Below are 20,224 nucleotides of genomic sequence, written 5' to 3' on the forward strand. Positions count from 1 at the left end.
CTATCCTGAACCAACCTTATTGTTTCTGATACACCTACCCCCATTACTCCAGTAAATGAGTTAATACATCTCATTGAGGGTCTGGGTTAAGATATTTTCCTACACTCTGAGTAGTTACCTCTACCCTAGGTTTCCACCCAGAAGGGTATGTCACTTTTTTTTTAATAGATCCAAAATGTCAAGACTTTATTGACAAAGCTTCTTTGTTGTTTGTTGTTGTTATGTGCCATCGCTTGCGACTCATAGAGACCCTATGTACAACAGCCCTAAACCCTGCTCTATCCTGTGCCAGTCGCGCTGCCTCTGACACACTCATCCCGATTACTGCAGTCACTGAATCAATCCACCTCATAGAGGGTCTTCCCCTTCTGTGCTGTCCCTCCACCCTACCAAGCATGATGTCCCTCTCCAAGGACCTGTCCCTCCTTATAACATGTCCAAAGTATGTCAGACGAAGCCCCAGAATCCTTGCCTACAAGGAGTATCCTGGTTTAACCCTCTCCAGGATGAATCTGTTTTTCTTGGCAGCCCATAGTACATTCAATACTCTTCTCCAGCACCATAGCTCAAAGGCATCAATTCTCCTTCTATCCTCCCGAGTCACTGTCCAACTCTCTGATGCATAACAAGTGATTGCAAAGACCATGGCCTGTATCAGACGCACCTTAGTCTCCAGAGACACACTGTTGCTCTTGAGTACTTTAGAGAGGTCCCTAACAGCAGACTTTCCCATCGCAATACGTTTTTTTTTATTTCCTGGCTGCTGGTGCCAAGAGTGTTGACCGTGGAGCCAAGCACACTAAAGCTGTGAACAATCTCAATCTCTTCGCCATCCATCCTGATGCTACCAATTGGTCCAGTGGTGAGAATCTTTGTCTTCTTGACATTGAGCCTCATTCCATACTGAAGGCTGCAGTCCTTGACACTCTGCAGCAAGTGCATGAGGTCCTCCTCAGTTTCAGCCAGCAGGGTTGTGTCATCTGCATAACGCAGATTTTTAATAGATCGTCCACCAATCCTGATGCCAGACTTCTCCTCATAGAGCCCAGCCTCTCGGATAATCTGCTCAACATACAGGTTGAAAAGGTATGGAGATAGGACACATTCCTGGCGTACACCCTTCCCAATTTTGAACCATGCAGTGTTACCCTGCTCTGTTCTGACTACTGCCTCTTGGTCCAAGTATAGGTTTCTCATTAGCACGATTAAATATTCTGGGATTCCCTTTCTTCTCAAAGTCAGCCACAGTTTGTTGTACAGAAAGTAAAAATGCTGTTACAATCTCAGAGTAACTGGAAGTTGCGAATGGCTCAGACTCACTGATCACAGCTATCCATGCTGCAGCAAGAGTTGTTCACAAAAACCGAACAACGCTTACAATTTTGTTGGGGCAAAGTCCCCACACTTGGTGGCAGAGTCTGAAGAGGGACTAAAAAGTAAGGTGGAATGTCACAGGAACTATTCTTTGGCTCTTTGGGTGGGTGGGTGTCCTGGGGTTTGTATCACAGCTACTTATTATTTTTTTTTTTAAACAGCTACCAAATCCATATGAGCAGTCCAACCAACACTGAACAGTTCTTGTTTTTTGTGAGTTATCTGGGGTCTTAATCATCTTCTCCTTCATCATCTGTTTCTCTCTTCCTCTTCTCACCCTTCCCACTTTCTTCCTCATCTTCCTCATCATCCTTATCTTCCCCATCAAGTTCTCCATCATGGCCAAATTCTTCTTCCTTCCTGTTGACTTCATCTTCCCCTTCTATATCTTCAACTTCATCTTCACTCTCCTCATCCTCTCCTTCATCATCGTCCACACCATCCACCTCAGCATCTGAGTCGGGCTTCCTGGTCCTCCTGGTCAAGGCCATCCAGGTAGGTCAGCTGGGGCAGGAGCTTGAAGACGCTCTCTTGGTATCATTCAAGTTGGTAACCTCACAGTTAAACAGATCCAGGCTTTTCAGATTCTCCAATTTTTTCTTTTTTTTTTTTTTTTTTTTTTTACTGGAACCCTGATTCACTGTTGGTGGGAGTGTAAAATGGTGCAACCCCTGTGGAAAGCAGTATGGCGCTTTCTCAAAAAGTTGCAAATAGAGATACCATTTGACCCAGCAATTCCACTACTGGGAATATACCCTGAAGAGACCATAGCTGACATCCAAGCAGATATATGCACACCCATGTTTATTGCAGCTTTGTTCACAATAGCAAGGAGCTGGAAACAACCTAAGTACCCATCAACAAACGAATGGCTAGAGAAGCTGTGGTATATTCGCACAATGGAATACTATGCTGCATTAAAAAACAAGGAACTCATGCAATATTATTCAAAATGGTTGACTCTGAAGAACATTATGCTGAGTGAAATATCCCAGTCACAAAAGGACAAATATTACATGATGCCACTGTTGTAGAATGGGACTGTCCTTGGGGTTGGGGAGAGACTGAGTAAGATGGGTTCAATAATGTATACTGCACTGAAACAGAGGAGGGAGAGAACCGTCTAAAAGAGAGATGTAACTGGGTATTTCTGTCATCACAGGAGACTAGAGCGAGGGCTGCATGGTGGAGGGGACCAGGGGGAGTGTTTGCAAAACAATGAAAGAATCTTTTCTTTTACTTTTCCATAATTTTTGGACTCATGTACTTATAACTTGTTAGTCAAATTTGTGTCTTCTAGGGTGCAACACCCCCATGATACATCTTGAAGGATATGTACATGTACAGCCAAGCACAATCAATAAGAGTGCATCTGAATTCCAAAATCAATCTCCATAATAGTCTATGTGTTTCCTACTGCCAAAGGGGCCCTTTAGAGTAGTGAGAGAAGATCTTCACCCTGAAACCCACAGCGTCCCTTTTCAGCAGGAAGTAGCTAAGAGAATACGCCGTCCCCTTTTCCTTATGACTCAGGGTGAAGTCTCTCTCAGGGAGGAATGATAGGGAATGGCAAAGGACACACTGACAAAGAAGATTAATCAGAACTGGCTTTGACAAGAACTGTGGCATTTGGACAAGAACAAACTGGGAGGAGGGTAGAGAGAATAGTGCAACAATGAATGAGTGGAAGCCCAAAATCTCTGTAAATGTCAAGGGCTCAAAGGTGCTGATATCCTTCACTTTATTTCCACTCAAGTTTAGGTGCATGAGGTTTGGAAGTTTTTCTGCTAACATGCCCAGACCTCCAAAGTTTCTATTTTCACTGAGCTCAAGCTTTTTCAATTTAGTTAATTGGAGGAGATTTGAAAAGGAAATCAAGCCTACATTTATTAAACTGAAGAACTCTAAGTTCACAAATTCAGCTGTAAACCCTCAATTTTTCCATCATTTGACTTGCAGTTGTCCAGAACAAGTTCTCTGATAGCTGCTGGGGTCTGGTTCCTGAGCTCTAGGTGGGTATGTCACTTTTGTCCAGGTTGATTGACATTTATTTCCTAGGTAAACTGTAAGCAACTTGAAATTTGATACTTTTTGTCTGACCCAGGTCTGTAGTCTGTCCTGTGATTGGAATGAACCTTGCAAGGATTAGTCAATAGACCAGGGTGCAAATGAAGTGTCTGTGGTTTACCAATAAGGGATTGGTCTGGTTGGAAGCCACACCTTGAAACTAGCAAGAATTTGTGTATAAATGCAGCTAACTCTAGAGAAGTTTTTCAAACAGGAAGCGAGAAGAAGAAGAAGAAAGGAAGAAAGGAAAGCAAGAAGAAAAGGAAAAGAAGATGGAAAGAATTGTCTGGAAAAAAAACCCCCAAAACAGTAACGGAGGTTAAGGGCTCTGTAACTTTGAAGACAGTGACAGGCGTGGAAAGTGGTCTGCTGCCAAGTCAATGGTAACTGATGGCAGGGCCATGAGAAATCAGACCTGAGGGGCTGGAAAAAACCTGCCCTCAGTAGGTGAAGAAGCCTGTCTTGACAGGGATGGAAGGGGCTGGGAGAGCTGTCCTGCAATGAAGAAGGGAGGGCTGTAAGCTTCTTTGTGGGGGAATATTTTCAGACTTTGCTTGTATGTTTCCTGATCCTAACTTGTATCCTGTTATTTATTGTTGCTGATTGCTGTCGAGTTAAATATCACTCATAGTGACCCTGCGAACAAAAGACCTGAAGCCTTTCTATAACCAAACCTGTCTTAAACTGGGATCTCCACCAAACACTATCCACCATGGGTAACCATTATGGCACAAGGTTCAGCATCACAGCAACCCCAGGTTACCTCAGTACAGCATATTGACAGAAGAGTGCTGTACTACTTAGAAGAATGTTTCTCAAAAAAAAAACAACAACCCCACAACTGACTTTTAAACACAAAGGTCCTCCCCAAGGTCTTGTTGACTCTGAACAAGAGGCTTAAATAAAAAACAACCAATAGAGTATGTTGTTGTTATATGCCCTTGAGTCGCCTGTGATGTATAGCAAGCCTACGTACAGCAGCTCTGAAGCCTGCTCTGTCCTGAGCCAGTCTCACTGATTCTTATACACCAACCCCCATTGCCCCAGTTACTGTGTCAATTCATCTCATACAGGGTCTTGTAACCTGTTGCTTCCTTAATAAACCATGTAACTATAAGTATGATCTGTGAGTTCTGTGAGGCAGTTACAATGGATTATTGAACTCAGAAGAGTAGAGTAATCTGAGAGGGACAGCTAATATCAAGTTGGCTGGAAGATGGAAGCACATTTGACCTCTATCTCAGGGGAATCAGCCTGGGTTAATCTGAGCCATTATTCCCCCCTCAAGTTAATAATGACCTGATGCTGTTACTATACCACAATTTTACAGCACTAAACTTGGCTTAGAAGAAAATTCATTCCTCTGGAGCTGAAACTAACTTATAGGGGATCCTCCAGTAGGTTTTCAGAGGCCAAAAATTACACGAGATGAGACTATCCCTCTTCTTTTGTGGAGCAGCTGGTGGATTTGAATAGCTTGTCTTTTAGGTTTGCAGCACAAATCCTTATCCACTAGGCCACCAAGCTCTCTTGGCTAGAAAGAGAGGCAGAATTTACCAGTATCACTGAAAAATTATTCTAAGAAGATAATACATTTAATTCCCTAAAATACTAACACAGAGTTTATTTACTGTGCAAAGACAGTGTTACAAATGATTACATTTCCTTTGGTTTCTTTTAATACCAAAAATTATTAATTTCCAAGGCTGTAATTAAGCTCTAGTCTTTAATACAAGTATCTATTTTTAATTAAGAAGTCTGGTGTATGGTCCATTCTTTCTGATGTGAAAATTAAGTAATTAATCTTTATGGAAGAAAAATTATGTTGGGGCAGAGAGTGTAACCATCCTCAAAAAAAATCCAGATGGGTCAGAGAATTTCAAAACAGATGTTGACTTCAAATTTGAATTATGAAAGAATAACATGGATAAAATTAAGGCTTATAAAGAGAAGTTTCTCAAACTGTTTCACTCATTATTTTGGTCACCTTGGTCTCCATTTCTGTAAATGCTATGCCATAATTGTGCTTGAAGAATTAAATAAGAAGGTTGGAGAAAGCCATCGTGGCCTTTCCTGTTCCTATTATTCCTATCCTAGACACAAGCATTTCACTGAGTTCCTTGGTAAACTGTCTGCATCTACCACTAGACAGTTGTTTTGTGGATGCTCTATGAAGGAAGGGCTATCATCCCTCTTGTTCATCTTTCTTCGCTCATATGACATGTTCAGTATGTAATTCTTAAAAGGGATGAAATATGAGTCCATTTGAAGCCAACAAATTAAACACCATTGACTGTCATCCAAGGGAATCTCAAGTGCATGCATTTTAAGTTCAGGGATCAAAATGTAATAATAAACATGAAAGTCCACTTTCCTTTGAGTGAATAACAGTATTGAAAGACCCCATGATGACATTGTTATGCTACACGGAGATGGGATAGTAGAAGAGACAAACACAGGGAGTGTGGACAGTGGGTGCCAGACTTCCCCCCACCCCCAAATATGCTTTTTTGAGGACTGTGTCAGAATGGAGTTGGAAAAATAAACTAAGTTGGGTGGTGGGCACTGTAGGCATGTATGTCTTAACTGTCACTCCATTCATGCACTACACATAAATAATTCTAGTATAAATTTTTTTTTAAACATCATCTTTATTTTAGAAACTTTTCTACTACCCAAGTACTTACATGTGTAAGCAATTGCTAGGTTATGTATAGATGGTAAAAATAATCACTAGATAATTTTTTAATTCAATTATGAAAGACACAAAGATTCAAAGGTCTCAACTGAGACTTTCAATGCTTCCCAAAAGGCAATCGAGGTTCCTCATCACTTAATCTAAACCTTTTTGAGTTGACATATTTGCAAGAAAGAGAGCCAAGCGATGAGTGTCCCTAAAACGAAATTTTTTTTCCTTGTAGACTATAACAATGAACAATGGAAATCCAAGTTTTCTATAAACTTTCATTAAAATCACAATATAAAAATATGTGTTAAAAAAAGATACATGCTTACAAACTTCCTATTTAATCCACAACTTCTACAATATGATGTCTAAAAAGGATAAAAATGAGGAATAATATAAGATTTCTGGGTAGTGCAAATGGTTTACTCTTGGCTACTAACCAGAACGCTGGCCATTTAGATCACTAGCAGCATCATGGAAGAAAGGGCTGGTAATCTGCTGCTATTGAAATTTTGTGGTGTGCAGTTCTACTGTGACACAGGTGGGATTGTTAGGAGTTGGAAGAGATTCCATGGAAATGAGTTTGAGGTTTTTTTACCCCCATTCAGGGGATTGAGGAGAATGGTGGCTTCTGGACAAGAACTGGTTAAACACATTATGATTCATATACACAGTGCAAGGCTAGACACCTACATAGATAGTCATCCCAGTATGCGTATTGTCTAGAAACAGATCAAAGCGGTTACTTTTGAGGAAGGTGAGGTCAATGACCGGAGGGAGGGAAGGACATACTGTATTTTCTACTGTTACATGGGCTGATTTATTAATCATGAACATTTATGTTTCTTATAAACAAGAAGCACTCTTAGTGGCCTAGTGGATAAGGATTTGGGTTGTGAGCTCAAAGTCAAGACCATTCGAATCCACCAGTTACTCTGCAAGAGAAAGATGGGCAATCTCTCCTGCGATACACAGCCTCTAAAAATCCATGAAATCAGTTCTCACTTGAAGGCAAATGAGTTTGAATTTCTTTGGTAAACAAAAAATTATAAAGCACCAGAGGAATCTCTTCTTTTTCCAATCACTTTAAGACCGATTAGTGACACAATCCCACGTAAATTTCCCAGATATCTCACACGAAGGAATGCAGTGCACCAAGCAACCCCTCAGGAGGAAGGGTGACTGCCCATCACTCACCATCTTCCAGGCGTAGCTAACATTGTAGGCCTCCTTTCCGGTTTCTCGCAGCTTGTTTAAGTGCCAAGACAGGGATGAGTTCACAGGGACTGCGATAATCTGGCTGCCCAGAGGGAGGCTGCGTTGGCAAACAGAATGAAATACTTGAGGCAAAAGATAAAATTAAGCACTTCATTAAATGAAGGAAAGAAGCTGTGAGTCAGTGACCACCTCTCGATTCTGAGAGCAATGCAAAAATGCAAAAAAAAATCACTTCTGAAAGAGATAGTATGTAGTTTCCAATTTCCTAAATGCATTGTTGCTCTGCACAAAAAATACTCCTGACTCTCCTACATTTGTCCCTTAATCCTAATTCTTCTCACAGACAAAATGTCTTACTTAGTCACTAATTTTATAGCAATGAGAAAAAAAACCCAACAACCTGCCAGGTTCATCTTTAAACCAAGAGAAATTTTTGTATACAATTGTACTGTCAAGTTTACTTTGACAAGTTATTACTATAGACTGCAGTAGAACTTACTCTGAAATTCACTTTTTACTTTCCAACATGTTTCCATTTGATCTAATTGGTGTACTTTGAAAAAGTGAGGTATGTCTGATTTTATAATTAAAATCACTGTGAAAATATAACTTCATTGGTGATTTTCATCTACCATCCCCAAACAAAAAGTTTTGAGAAATCTAATCTATTAAACGAAGTACTCAAAATCTTGGCTTTTCTTTATAGAAAATTACTTAAGTATACTTTTTATAATACTAATGTAAGTTAGAAACATGCTTTGTATCTTCTAGCAACCAACCATTTATATTTGACCTCAGTGGGTCCAACTATGAAGAGGAAAATGAAATACTAAGACCCTCACCTTTTTCTTACCTTAGGATATTTTGCCGAACCAATTCAAATTTGGGGATATTTTCATAATGAATAATGTCAGTATGGAGGGGGGGTTCTGATAGTAAATACGGCCTGGTAAGAGATGGATGCATAAGTGTATACCCTGAAATAAGAAAACAAAAGATGCATGTTATAGGAAACACACTGCAGGAAATTCTGGCTCTAATAAAAGTGTCTATCACTGGTTTGAGATGTGGGGATTCTTTGGGCTGCTTGCCCAGTGCTCAACTTCTCAGTAAGAGCTCCAATAACTCAATAAAAACCTACCTTGTTTTATGTGGCTTGCATAAACCTCCTGAAGTGTAGAAAGATGCCTTAAATTATCAAACATCTGTCTAATTAAGACTAGTTTCAAAGTGCTGCTCTTACGGTTGTCCTTTTATAAGTGTTCTACCACATAAACCTGTATACCAATAAATCAAAAGATAGCAAGGCAGCCCCAAAATAGCCCAAAGGATCATATTCTCCCTGCTATTCAATCTTCAAGTCTAATAGCCTGATACTAAAAATAACTCTTACCTACGTAGCATGGAGAAAACCCTTCTATTTTACTATAATCTACCAGTGCTGGTCATACTTGTTTTCTTGAAAGACTACAATTTCTATGCTTTGGTATCAGAATGTTGATAGATGTGTTTTTTTAGGTTGCTAAAGAAAGCATTTTTCCTTGTGACTAATTTTTAGGAGATTACCTTTGTCATCTATGAGAAAAGTATAAGAAGCCAAAGAGTCTTGATAATATGTCACATCTTCGAGGATGTAAGCCAGGTTAACGTCCACCCCTACAATTCCCAGAAGCAGGTTTCCAAAATAGCAGGGCTTACTCACAGTCATTATCAACCCTATGGGTCATAAAAGAAAAGAAAAAAAAGACATGACTATTGATTTCTATTCACCTGTAACGCCAAGAAAGAGGGATGTCAAAGGCTTAGTGAAGAAAGGACTAGAGTCAGAATGAACCATGGCCATAATCTACTCGGAAACCAGAAGAACTAGATGGTGCCCAAGTACCACTCATGACCATTATGTTCAGGGCCAGAAGAGATGAACCAATCATTATATCATAGACAGAAATGTGAAACAGAATGCAAATCATAAAGCTCAGATTTACTGAACCAGTTGAGACTAGAGAACATCCCAAGATTATTGCCCTGAGATCCACCTAAGTCTTTTCTTTTTTTTTTTTAATATTTTTTTTATTGGGAAAAACATATTGGGGGTACAAGGAGGTGAGGGTTGGAGATCCACCTAAGTCTTAAGTGGAAAGTATCCTGTTAGGTCCTGTTTTTATTAGTGAAAAAATAAAATAGAAGAATATCAATCACAAGTAATACATTTCTTTAGGAAAAATAAACTATAAAAGACCAACTGGTCAAATATTGCACTAAAATTAGGATTAGAAGGTAAGTAGGCAGAGAAACTAGAGTACTAGAAACTGTACAACCAGAACAGAATGAATAAGACTAATACAACAATACATTGTGAAAAGTTTAAATATTAATGAATAATTTGAGTATAAAGTATTAAATTGTTGTTGTTGTTGTGTACCATCAAGTCAGAACCAACTGAGAACTGACCCCTCAGTGGTTTTTCAGAGGTAGTTAATTGCATATGAGAAAACTGTTTATCTTTCTCTCTTGGATCAACTGGTGGGTTCAAACTGGTGGATGCTGTGTGTTGGCAGCACAACTCCTTATCTCTAAGCCCCCAGAACTCCCCCAAATATTAAACAGAAACCTGAATCACTGTGTTGGTTCGATATGAGTCTCAGTTGACTTGATGGCATCTACCAATAACAAATTACTGTGTAAACTTCAACTTAAACATAATAAAATATTAATTGTTGCTGCTGTTGTGTACTATAGAGTTTGGAACTGACCCATAGGTGACGCACAGGCAGGTTTTCGGAGGCAGACTGTCCATCTTTCTCCGGCTGAGGATCTGGTGGATTTAAATTACTCACCTTCAACATTGCAGCGCAGCTTCTTGCTACTAATAAACACCTGCTAAAATTCAGGGAATGTCAGCAAAACCAACGGCCAAAGACTGAGCTATGCTGTAGTGAATCATGAAGGCTAACAATGTTGTTGTTATGTGCTGTTGAGTCATTTGCGACTCATAGCAACCCTATGTACAATCGTCCGAAACCCTGCTTGCTTTGTCCTGTGCCAACGTTATTATCTCTGACATGCCTACCCTCATTATGCCAGTCAATGAATCCATCCATCTCATAAACAGTCTTCCTCTCTTGTGCTGTCCTCCACCCTCCCAAGGATGATGTCTCTCTCCAAGGACTGGTCTCGTCTTTCAACATGCCCAAAATATGTTAGACGAAGTTTCAGAATCTTTGCCTCTAAGGAGTAGCCTGGTTTCACCCTCTCTAGGACTGTTTGATCTCCTAGCAGTCAGTGGTATATTCAACACTCTTCTCCAGCACCACAAAACAAAGCACCAATTCTTCTATCATTGCTAGTCATTGTCTAGCTTTCTGACACATAGCAAGTAATTGCAAAGACTATGGCCTGGATCAAGTACACTTTAGTCTCCAGACTGACACTGTTGCTCTTCAGTACTTTGGAGAGGTCCCAGACAGCAGACTTTCCCAATGCAATTAGTCTTTTAATCTCCTGGCTGCCGGTACCCAAGAGTATTGATTGTAGAGCCAAGCAAACTGAAACTGTTAACAATCTTCACCATCTCTCATAATGCTGCCAAATGGCCCAGTGATGAGAATCTATTTTCTTGACGTTGAGCTTCAATCCATATTTAAGGCTGGACTCATCTCAATTTTGCTTGGAAAAACACTTCGTGCTTGACCAAATATCTAATCACTGCCTTTGCAGACAGTATAATAAGCCTGTGAAAGTACTCTATAGATCATTTTACAGTTTAAATACTCTAGGCAATTCAAATGAGGGTCAGAAAGAGAAGGAAGACTCTCAATATGATGGGTTGAACAGTGATTGTAACAAGGACCTCAAACATATCAGAGATGGAGAGGACAGATCTGTTGTTGATAGGGTTGCTATGAGCCACAGTTAATCTGATGGGGTCTAACAAGGACGACCACCACCATTTAAATGAAGGCAATCTATTTCCCACCTATAAGAACAGGACGTTTTAGATCACTGCAAAACATCTGCAGTGCAAAATTCATAATTCTTCCTTGGATGTCTGAGTGACACGGGGGGTGGGGGTGGGGGGGAATTCTATACCATCAAGGGAGAAGATTCAGTTCAATTTGAAAGATCCCTGAACAAATTATTTAAAAATCTGAGTTCTAGCCCACTTATGCCCTGAGGTACATATGATCTTAGATATAATCTCTCTGAGCCTTGGCTTCAACATTGTTTGAAAGATGTAATTGTGGCTGCTTTACTAGTTTCAAGTGGTTGTTAGATCAAATGAGAGCATGGATAAAGTGAAGATTATAAGGTATTATTATTATTTTAATTAACGCATCCTTCTTAAAAGAAGAAATGAGGACAAGAAAAAGAAAAGTACAGAACCTTATTACCTGACCTCATAGGACTTTAAGTTATTAAAAAGGTGATATTAAGTTTCCATAGGAATGAATTTTTCATCACCTAGCTCAGAAGGCTCCAATCTTTTATGTAAAGGACCAAATTGTAAATATTTTAGGCTCTGTGGGTTAATACAGTCTGTTGCGTATTCTTCATGTCTTCTTTAAAACAAATTTTTAAAACCAGAAAAAACATTCCCACTAATAACTAAAAAATAAAACAAAACAACCAACCCCTCTCAAACACTTTGCCATCCAGTTAGAAATTATCTGTAACTGACCCTGCAGCAGATTTACCAGAGGCTGTAAACTGCAAGGTGACACCTCTGGGCTAGTAGCCACCAGAGTAAGACAGTCATGAGATAAAGGGGAAAGGGAGATGTTCAGCAGGAGAGGATGACACAGTAGGTTAGTGCACTGCTCTGAACATCAGAACCTCTAGGTTCTACTCCTAGTACTGTCATGGATGGAGAAGTTCCAGGAATCCTCTTAATGAGTAGTTTTACAAACCACATGGGGAGCTGAGACAAAGTGAGGTCTGAGTCCTACCAAGTCTGACATCTTATCTTATCCTAGAAATAAAAGATAGGAGTGTTATCTCTATCTTGGGAGACTCTAGCTCTCTTTCTCTACTATTTACTCATGAATAGTCTCAACTTCAGACATACGCAAGTTATGATGAACTACATTTCTGATTTTTTTAAAAATATTTTACCATTCCTACAAGTACTACATATGATGTTACACTGACTAATTAGCTGATGTTACCATTTTTTGTATATTTATACATTTCTTATCAACAGAAACAAAGGTTAAGCTTGCAAAAAAATTGGTAATAAAAGGCAATAATAAAGAATTATTTTTTTTAAAAAGGAGCTACATAGATAATGTCAGAACTGATTTATGGCATTGTCATTGGAACGGAAGCCCCATGTAAGCCAAGGACGACCTGTGTCTGTTTATTGATACTTTAAAATATTTAAAAGTAATATATATGTCAGAGAGTTTTCAAAATGCCTTTTGGATGAGAATTTGCTCAGGTCTTCCTGGGAAGTGCTGGAAGCAGAAGTCACAATGTGTACTACTCATCCTCCCATGCTTTAGTTGAAGATTAAGGCTATTTCCACAGAACAATGAAGTATGATAGAAATACCCTGTCAATGAAGAGCATACACATCTCAAATTTCCACTCTTTTCTGGCTATGCACAGAAAGTTGTTATTGTTGTTGATTGCTGTCAAGTTAGCACGACTCATAGAGTCAACAAAAGATCTGAAGACTTTGTATAACTATTGTCATTCATCAAAGTTCACAGTTTCCAGAGGCATGTTGTTTAGGAAGTGGATGCCACTCCTGCTTCCAAACCTGTCTTAAACTGGGAGCTCCAACATGGGTAACTGTTATTACATTTGACAACCCAATGGCACAAAGTTCAGCATCACAGCAACCTCAAGTTACCTCTGTACAGCATATTGACAGAAGAGTGCTGTACCACTTAGAAGACTGTTCCTCTAAAATACAGTAACAACTGACTTTTAAATACAAAGGGCCTCCTCGAGGTCTTGTTAACTCAAAACATGAGACTTAAATAAAAACAACCAATATAGTATGTTGTTGGCGTTATGTGCCGTTGAGTTACCTGCAATATATGGTGAGCAGCTCTGAATCCTTCCCTGTCCTGAGCCAGTCTTACTAATTTCAACACCAAACTCCATCGCCCCAGATACTGTATCAATCCATCTGATCTGGGGACTCTCTCTCTCCTGCACTGTCTGTCCACCCTTCTGAGAATGATGTCCTTCTCCAAGGACCGGTCTCTCCTGGTCATACGTCCAAAGTATGTGAGAGTCTTAAGAAATACAATCTTATTTTTCAATTGTCAAACAGAATAGAAGACGCTTAATTTCACTAATGCCAATAAACTATGGTCAGTGATCTTGCTACATTAATACAATCCCCAAATAAACACCGTATTTTAACTAAATGCATATAGATTTGGATTTTCAAAAACATTTGCCCTGTAACTGATAATGTAATCTGTGTTGGTTTTGAATTAAGTCATGTAGATCTGAAGACTCCTAGTGGTGCAGTGATTGTTTGGCTATTAATCATAGGTTGAGGTCTAAACTCATCAACTGCTCTTGGGGAAAATCTGTTTTTTCTTTATATTCTTGGAAAACCTTCAGGGCATTTATACCCTGACCTACAGGGTTGCTAAGAAGTGGGATTGACTTGATGGCAGTGGGGTTGATATTTTTGATATTGTAAATATGAGTTTTCTTAGACTTTGTGTTTCCTCATCAAGGAGTCAGAAGTGTTACTGAATATCTTTAAAGTCTAACAAAGACAAAGTCCAAAAGACATAATCTAGTATGTCTAACCTGAGGGGGGGGCGGTGGGGGAGAGAGAGAGACAGAGAGAGAGAGACTGACTGACTCTTAGAAAGATGGATTGACACAGTGACTGCAATAATGGGTTTGAGTATGTTGGAGATGGTGAGGCTGGAAACGGATGTTGTTAATAGTTTAATAGCTGACTTGATGGCACATAACAATAGCAAACAATAGCTAGCCCAAAGGTTGTGCTCTCTGTTCATTTAAATCCAGAAGCAGCTCCTTAGGAGAAAAATGGCAATCTCTCCCTGTGCAGTTTCGAGTCTTGGGAACACACTGAAGGATGAGCTTTGAGTCAGTTACAACTCAGTGACAACTGAGTACAGGAACACAAGAGGCCCATAAATCAATCATAGAAGCCTACCACACTGTTCTAGAACTTTCAGAAAATAGGTCTGAGGACTAAAATTTGGATTTTGCTATGGACTAAATTGTGTTTTCTCCAGAAAGTTATGATTAAGTCCTAACTCCTGTAGCTGTCTCTTAGTTCCTGTTTAAAATCAGAATTTTCTTGACGAAGCCATACTGGACTCTTTTAGTTAGGATCCTAACTCTATTCTCTTCTGAATGCTATTTTATAAAAACAAAAAGCAGATAAGGCCAGAGACACACAAGAGGAATACAGACACTGAGTTACAATAACGATAGATGAAATTTATAAACCCAGGAACATTAAGGATTGCTGGCAAGCTTAAAGAGACAAGAAGAATCTTCCCAAGATTCGATGTTGGGGGCTCTAGTAGCCTAGTGTACGGAGCTATGTTGCCAATCTGAAGGCATGAAGTTTGAATGTACCAGCTGCTCTGTGGGAGAGAGATGTGTAATCTCCTCCTGTGAGTTTTACTGCCTGTGAGAACCTGCTGGAGGGTCAGCTATGAGTTGTTTCCAAATAATAGTACATAACAACAACAACAAGCTGCTACATGGTGATATACTTTTCTGATTGATGAAGTCACTCACTTCTGGGTTTTGGTTTCTTTAAGACCATTGTACTTACATATACAGGGACTCAAAGTTTTGTACATGATTTAGTTTGATGCATTCAGGATAACCCTGAATTGTAAAAGCCACTTAGAAAACGGCTCATACTCCACCAGATATCATGATTTGGTAAACAGAATTTAGTTGCACAGTCCTCTATGTTGGCATAGGACCTGGTTTCTATCATACAAGATTAAGTAATTTGTTGATTTTTTTTTCTTAAGAGACTTAAAAGTATGTCAATGATGGTATATATACACGCCCTACCAGTGATGGTATCACTGCCTGTCAGGGCACTTAACTACCACTCAAACACAGTAGCTAAATGCAAAAAAGGTTACTTGCTTTTAAGACTTGACATTCTCCCTGGATTGGTCTTATCTGAAAGTGGAACCTTCTATTCTATATACCTCTGTGGGCCTTGATGAGAGATATGAAGGATTAAAAAAATAATTGAGATGTGGCAGTAGCTGCTTGATATATTTCTTTCTTATATAAAGAACTGGCTTACTAACTTTTTGAAAGTATATTTCTATCAGCTCATTAGTTTTTAAAAATATGTTTTCTTTCAGTAACTGTATTTGTAAGGGTTACTACTAGTTAAAGGTCTCAGATTGTTTGGGAAGCAGGGCTTTATAAGGAGGAATGTGGCATCAGGATTGGAGGAAGACTCATCAACAACCTTTGTTATGCAGATGACACAACCTTGCTTGCTGAAACTGAGGAGGACCTGAAGCTCTTGCTGCACAAGGTCAAGGACTGTTGTCTTCAATATGGATTGAAGCTCAATATCAAGAAGACAAAGATTCTTACCACTGGGCCAATTGGTAGCTCCATGATAGATGGAGAAGAGATTGAGGTTCTTAACAATTACAGCTTGCTCTGATCCACAGTCAACACTCTTAACACCAGTAGTCAGGAAATAAAAAGACAAATTGCATTGGGAAAATCTACTGTCAGGGACCTCTCCAGAGTGCTGAAAAGCAACGTTGCCAGTCTAGAGACTAAGGTGTGCCTAATCCAGGCCATGGTCTTCACAATTACTTGTTATGCTTCAGAGAGCTGGACAATGACTAAGGATGACAGAAAAAAAATCGATGCCTTCAAATTGTGGTTCTGGAAAAGAATCTTGAACATACTATGGACTGCCAAAAAAACAAATAGGTCTGTCTTAGAGGGGGTGAAACCCAGTTTCTTCTTGGAGGCTAGGATTTTGAAGTTCCATCTCACATACTTTGGGCATGTGGCCAGGAGAGACCAGTCCTTGGAGAAGGACATCATGCTTGGAAGGGTGGAGGGATAGAGCTGGAGAGGAAACTCTGGATGAAATAGATTGATACAGCAACTGGGCAATAGAGGTTGGTGTGTCAAAATTAGTGAGGTTGACTCAGGACAGGACAAGCTTCAGAGCTGCTGTACATAGGGTCACTATGGGTCGCAGATGACTCGATGGCAGATAACAACAACAACTAGTTAAATATATTTAAAAATAAGTTATGGTCTGTTACAGTCATAATATTTGTATACGTCTCACATCTTCTCTGCCAAGAAAGAAGAGAGGAGATCATGGGAGGAAGGAGAAGCAAGAATATGAAGTAGGAAAAGAGAGAGGTTGTGCTTTTACTGAATACATACTCTTGTTTTACACCTGTGATTCAATTTTTATAATTACCCTGAGAGATCTTTCTTATTTAATGAGCAAGGAAATAGAATGATACGAGGGTTAAACACTTTACCAACTTCACAAGAACCTTGTATGGCACGTCAGACACATATATTATTTAATGAAATATTTTCATTTAAGAATATATTATTTAAATTAAAAAATAATTTCTTTATCACTTCATTTTAAAGATGAACAAATGGAATACTAATGGGTTTTAATACCTTACCAAGTACAATAACTTAAGTTGCAGGGTAGATATGAAATCCTGGTTACCAAGCACCATTTTATTTGCACAATGTTGCTTTGCCTTTTAAGCCAAATCCTAACCATTAAGAGCTTTATTCGCCACCAATTATGCAAAACTAGCTTTAGTCCCAGTTCACTAACTTTTGAGTATTGGAGTATCCCTTAAAAACTTTTATAGAAGATACATGCATTATAAATACTAAGCCTGGAGTGATGAGGAAGAAATAAGGCTGGGGATTTCTCTCCTATAATGTAGCACTACAGGACAGACACCATCTTGAACTCCCTTGACTGTTCACCTGCAAATAATGACCAACAATGAAACCTTACTGTCTTCCTGTACTCATGCCCATTTATGTCCATTTCTTTGCTTCTCTCTGAAGCAAACTTACCATCTCCCATTTCATCAGAGAAGGGTAGGCTAAAGACAGCTTCATCGATCATCCGGTTGGGAAGGTTTGTGTAGAACCTGCCGACGGTGGTCTCCAGATTGCTCAGCTGGTTCAGCACCATCATGCTGCCCTTAATTACGGGCAAGCACGTCCGGTCTGGCACACCGTATTTCCCAGAGTTCTGCTCAGCTAGATCTCTCAGGAAAGCCAGCTCTTTCAAGCCAGTCACCCCATCTGAAATTGAAAGCCAAGAGAAGATGATATGAAGCAAAATAATTGGTAATGATACCATCCTAAGCCATTTAGATCTAATACCAACATGGATGAGGTCTTACAATGCCAAATGAACATGCAATGCCAGGCAGGGGAATGTGTATGGAAAATATGAACACAGAATGCAGACATTGGCTTCTGCTGAAAGAAAAGCCCAAAGCATGATATAAAGAGAAGAAAAGACTTCTTCAAATTACAATGATGAAAAAGACATAAATCAATTAAAGAGAGCACTTCACTCAGTATGTGTTCTTAAAGTTTAAAAAATAGAAATTCTATTTTTTTTTTTTTGCATTTACTATTTGGTTGCAAAAGTAATGCTTAATGAATCTGCATTTAATTTAAATAAGTAGATGAAGCTGAAGCAGCTCTATGACTTTGAAAACCTTGAAAAGAGGTTTACTATTTCATGCCTTACCTCTTCACCTCTAAAACATTTCCAAAATCTCATGCCACAGAATGCAAGGAATTTTGCATTGCATTTACTGATTCTCCAAACTCTGTTCCTTTAAGCTCTTTTTAATGATAAATATTTCATGTTTGAGATTTTTAGGATAAAATTGGATTTGAGTTAATGTCTTTTTTTTTTTTAATACTTTTGGCAGGTGTATAAAAACTGTAAAAGATTCGTTCAGATATGGTAGTTCCAAAACATCTGTAATCTATAGTACAAAAATGAATATAACAAATCTTTTTTCCTTAAAGTATGCTCTTGTTAGATCACAGCCAAAAGGATTAGTAAATGAGTGCATATGAGCAGCACTGAAAAGCAAATGAAAATTATTTCAGTCACCACTGCTATTCTACCAGTAAGTTTTCCAAAAGCTTTTGCGTTGTGCTTTGAAATGATCTCAATAGAGAACATTAACTGTTCAGTAATAAAAAAGAACTTGAAGGTTACAATGCTGGTCTATAACATATGTCAGAATTTCTAAATAAGAAGTATATGCACTTCTTGCTTTGTAATTTTATTTCTAAAGATGTAGCGAAAGCAAATGAATATATTTTCTTTTGTGAAAAATGGCATTAAGATAACTTGGTGTTTTTATTATGCTAAATGAAAGGTCAAAATACCTGAGCCACAGTCAGTCAGAATCAGATTATTGTTCTCTTTGTTTGCCACAGAGGTGAGATAGTGGAGGTTGTGTGCACACTTTCCAGAGGAGAAGACAAACACAAAACGCATGACTGATCCTTAATCTATGCCCTTCAGAAGCTTGCAGAGGCAAACGATGAAGAGAGACAATGCAAGAAACACATGTATGTTCTTCCTTTGTCACATACTGCTCCATATTCTCAAAATGCGAAATAAAAGTGACCAAAAAAAAAAACAAAACCAACAAACCAAAACCAAGGCAAAAAGGACAGTGTAGAATGAAAAGTTATTAAGGATTAGTTATTTTGTGTCACTCCATCATAAAATGTTAAGCAGAGGGCAGTTTATGGTGTAATAGACTAGTTAAGTATATGGGGTTGTTCTAGCTGGAACATGAACTACATTTCCCAGAATTCTTCACATGGCTCCAGGCTGAATCTGACCAAAAAGGAAGTGGTGTGAGATGTGGGAGGCAAAGTAAAGGATGGTAAAAAAAACAAACAAAAAAACATATTAAGTCCACATTTTCCTGCTCCATGTCCAGCTTTACCCTATCAATACCAATAGTAACCTCAGGTCCACCCCTTCAGCCTTTTTGAGAACTCACAGTGGCAAATCTTGAGGCTTAATGATAAGGCAGTTGCCCTGCCACCACACAAACACATGGTTCAAATCTACCAGCTGCTTCAGGAGAGAAAGATGAGGACTCTTCCAGTACAATTTACTGCTTCAGACTGGACTCAGATGGTACAGCCACCACACCATACACAAGATAGCAGCCTTGGAGAATAAAGAACTTCCCACTGAGTTTCTAAATGGACCTTATCCAGATTTTCCTGCAAATTCTGACTTGTTCACCCATGCTACATCTAGTTACAAAACTGTGGAGTTGTCTGGACTTTGAATTCTCTTAAGTTTCTCCCAAAACCATGCATAACCTAATTCTGATAACAAAATCTCTATTCTAAAACTCTCATGGTGTGCTTCCTTATTTGAACAGTATCTGATAGTTTGTTTATGAGTATGATGAGTCTGCCCTCATGAATAATCCTCACAGATGATTATTTGGAGAGAGGGAAAGCTGGGTAGGTCAGAGATGGTTAGAGGCAATAAGTGGTAGTTTTAAAGGATGCAATAATGAGGGACCCAGAAAGTGCACTAGAGGCTCTGGCAGTGGAATTTAGAACTAATGACAGGAGATCTTAACTAATGACTTAAGATCTGTCTGGGCAGAGATTTCAATCTCATGGAAAGGAAGTGATAACTTTCTTATTGTCTTTACTCCTTTGCTGCTATATTTAACTTTAGTTGTATTTTCTATCAATCTATCTTCCTGTATAAGTTGTGTTTGTTTTTTTAAAAAATATATGATTCTTAAAGACAGGACTTTGCTTTGTTGCTGTTAGTTCTTGTTCTTGTTGATTGCTGTCGAGTCA

At 38.9% G+C, this 20,224-nt stretch overlaps 1 protein-coding gene across 1 annotated transcript in view; it reads right to left on the reverse strand.

The window, feature by feature from the left end:
* CACHD1 (cache domain containing 1) overlaps positions 1 to 20,224 on the reverse strand; it is a 358,380-nt gene that overhangs the window by 46,459 nt on the left and 291,697 nt on the right. The window contains exons 9-12 of the mRNA XM_006879767.1: positions 17,420 to 17,653; positions 8,912 to 9,061; positions 8,199 to 8,322; positions 7,325 to 7,442 (exon numbers count right to left, since the gene is read on the reverse strand). Coding sequence (XP_006879829.1) covers positions 7,325 to 7,442; positions 8,199 to 8,322; positions 8,912 to 9,061; positions 17,420 to 17,653 — 626 coding nt within the window. The remainder of the gene's footprint in view (positions 1 to 7,324; positions 7,443 to 8,198; positions 8,323 to 8,911; positions 9,062 to 17,419; positions 17,654 to 20,224) is intronic.

This window comes from Elephantulus edwardii, unplaced genomic scaffold (genome assembly GCF_000299155.1).
Source record: "Elephantulus edwardii isolate Elephantulus edwardi_28Jun2011 unplaced genomic scaffold, EleEdw1.0 scaffold00005, whole genome shotgun sequence".
NCBI classification, from domain to species: domain Eukaryota; kingdom Metazoa; phylum Chordata; class Mammalia; order Macroscelidea; family Macroscelididae; genus Elephantulus; species Elephantulus edwardii.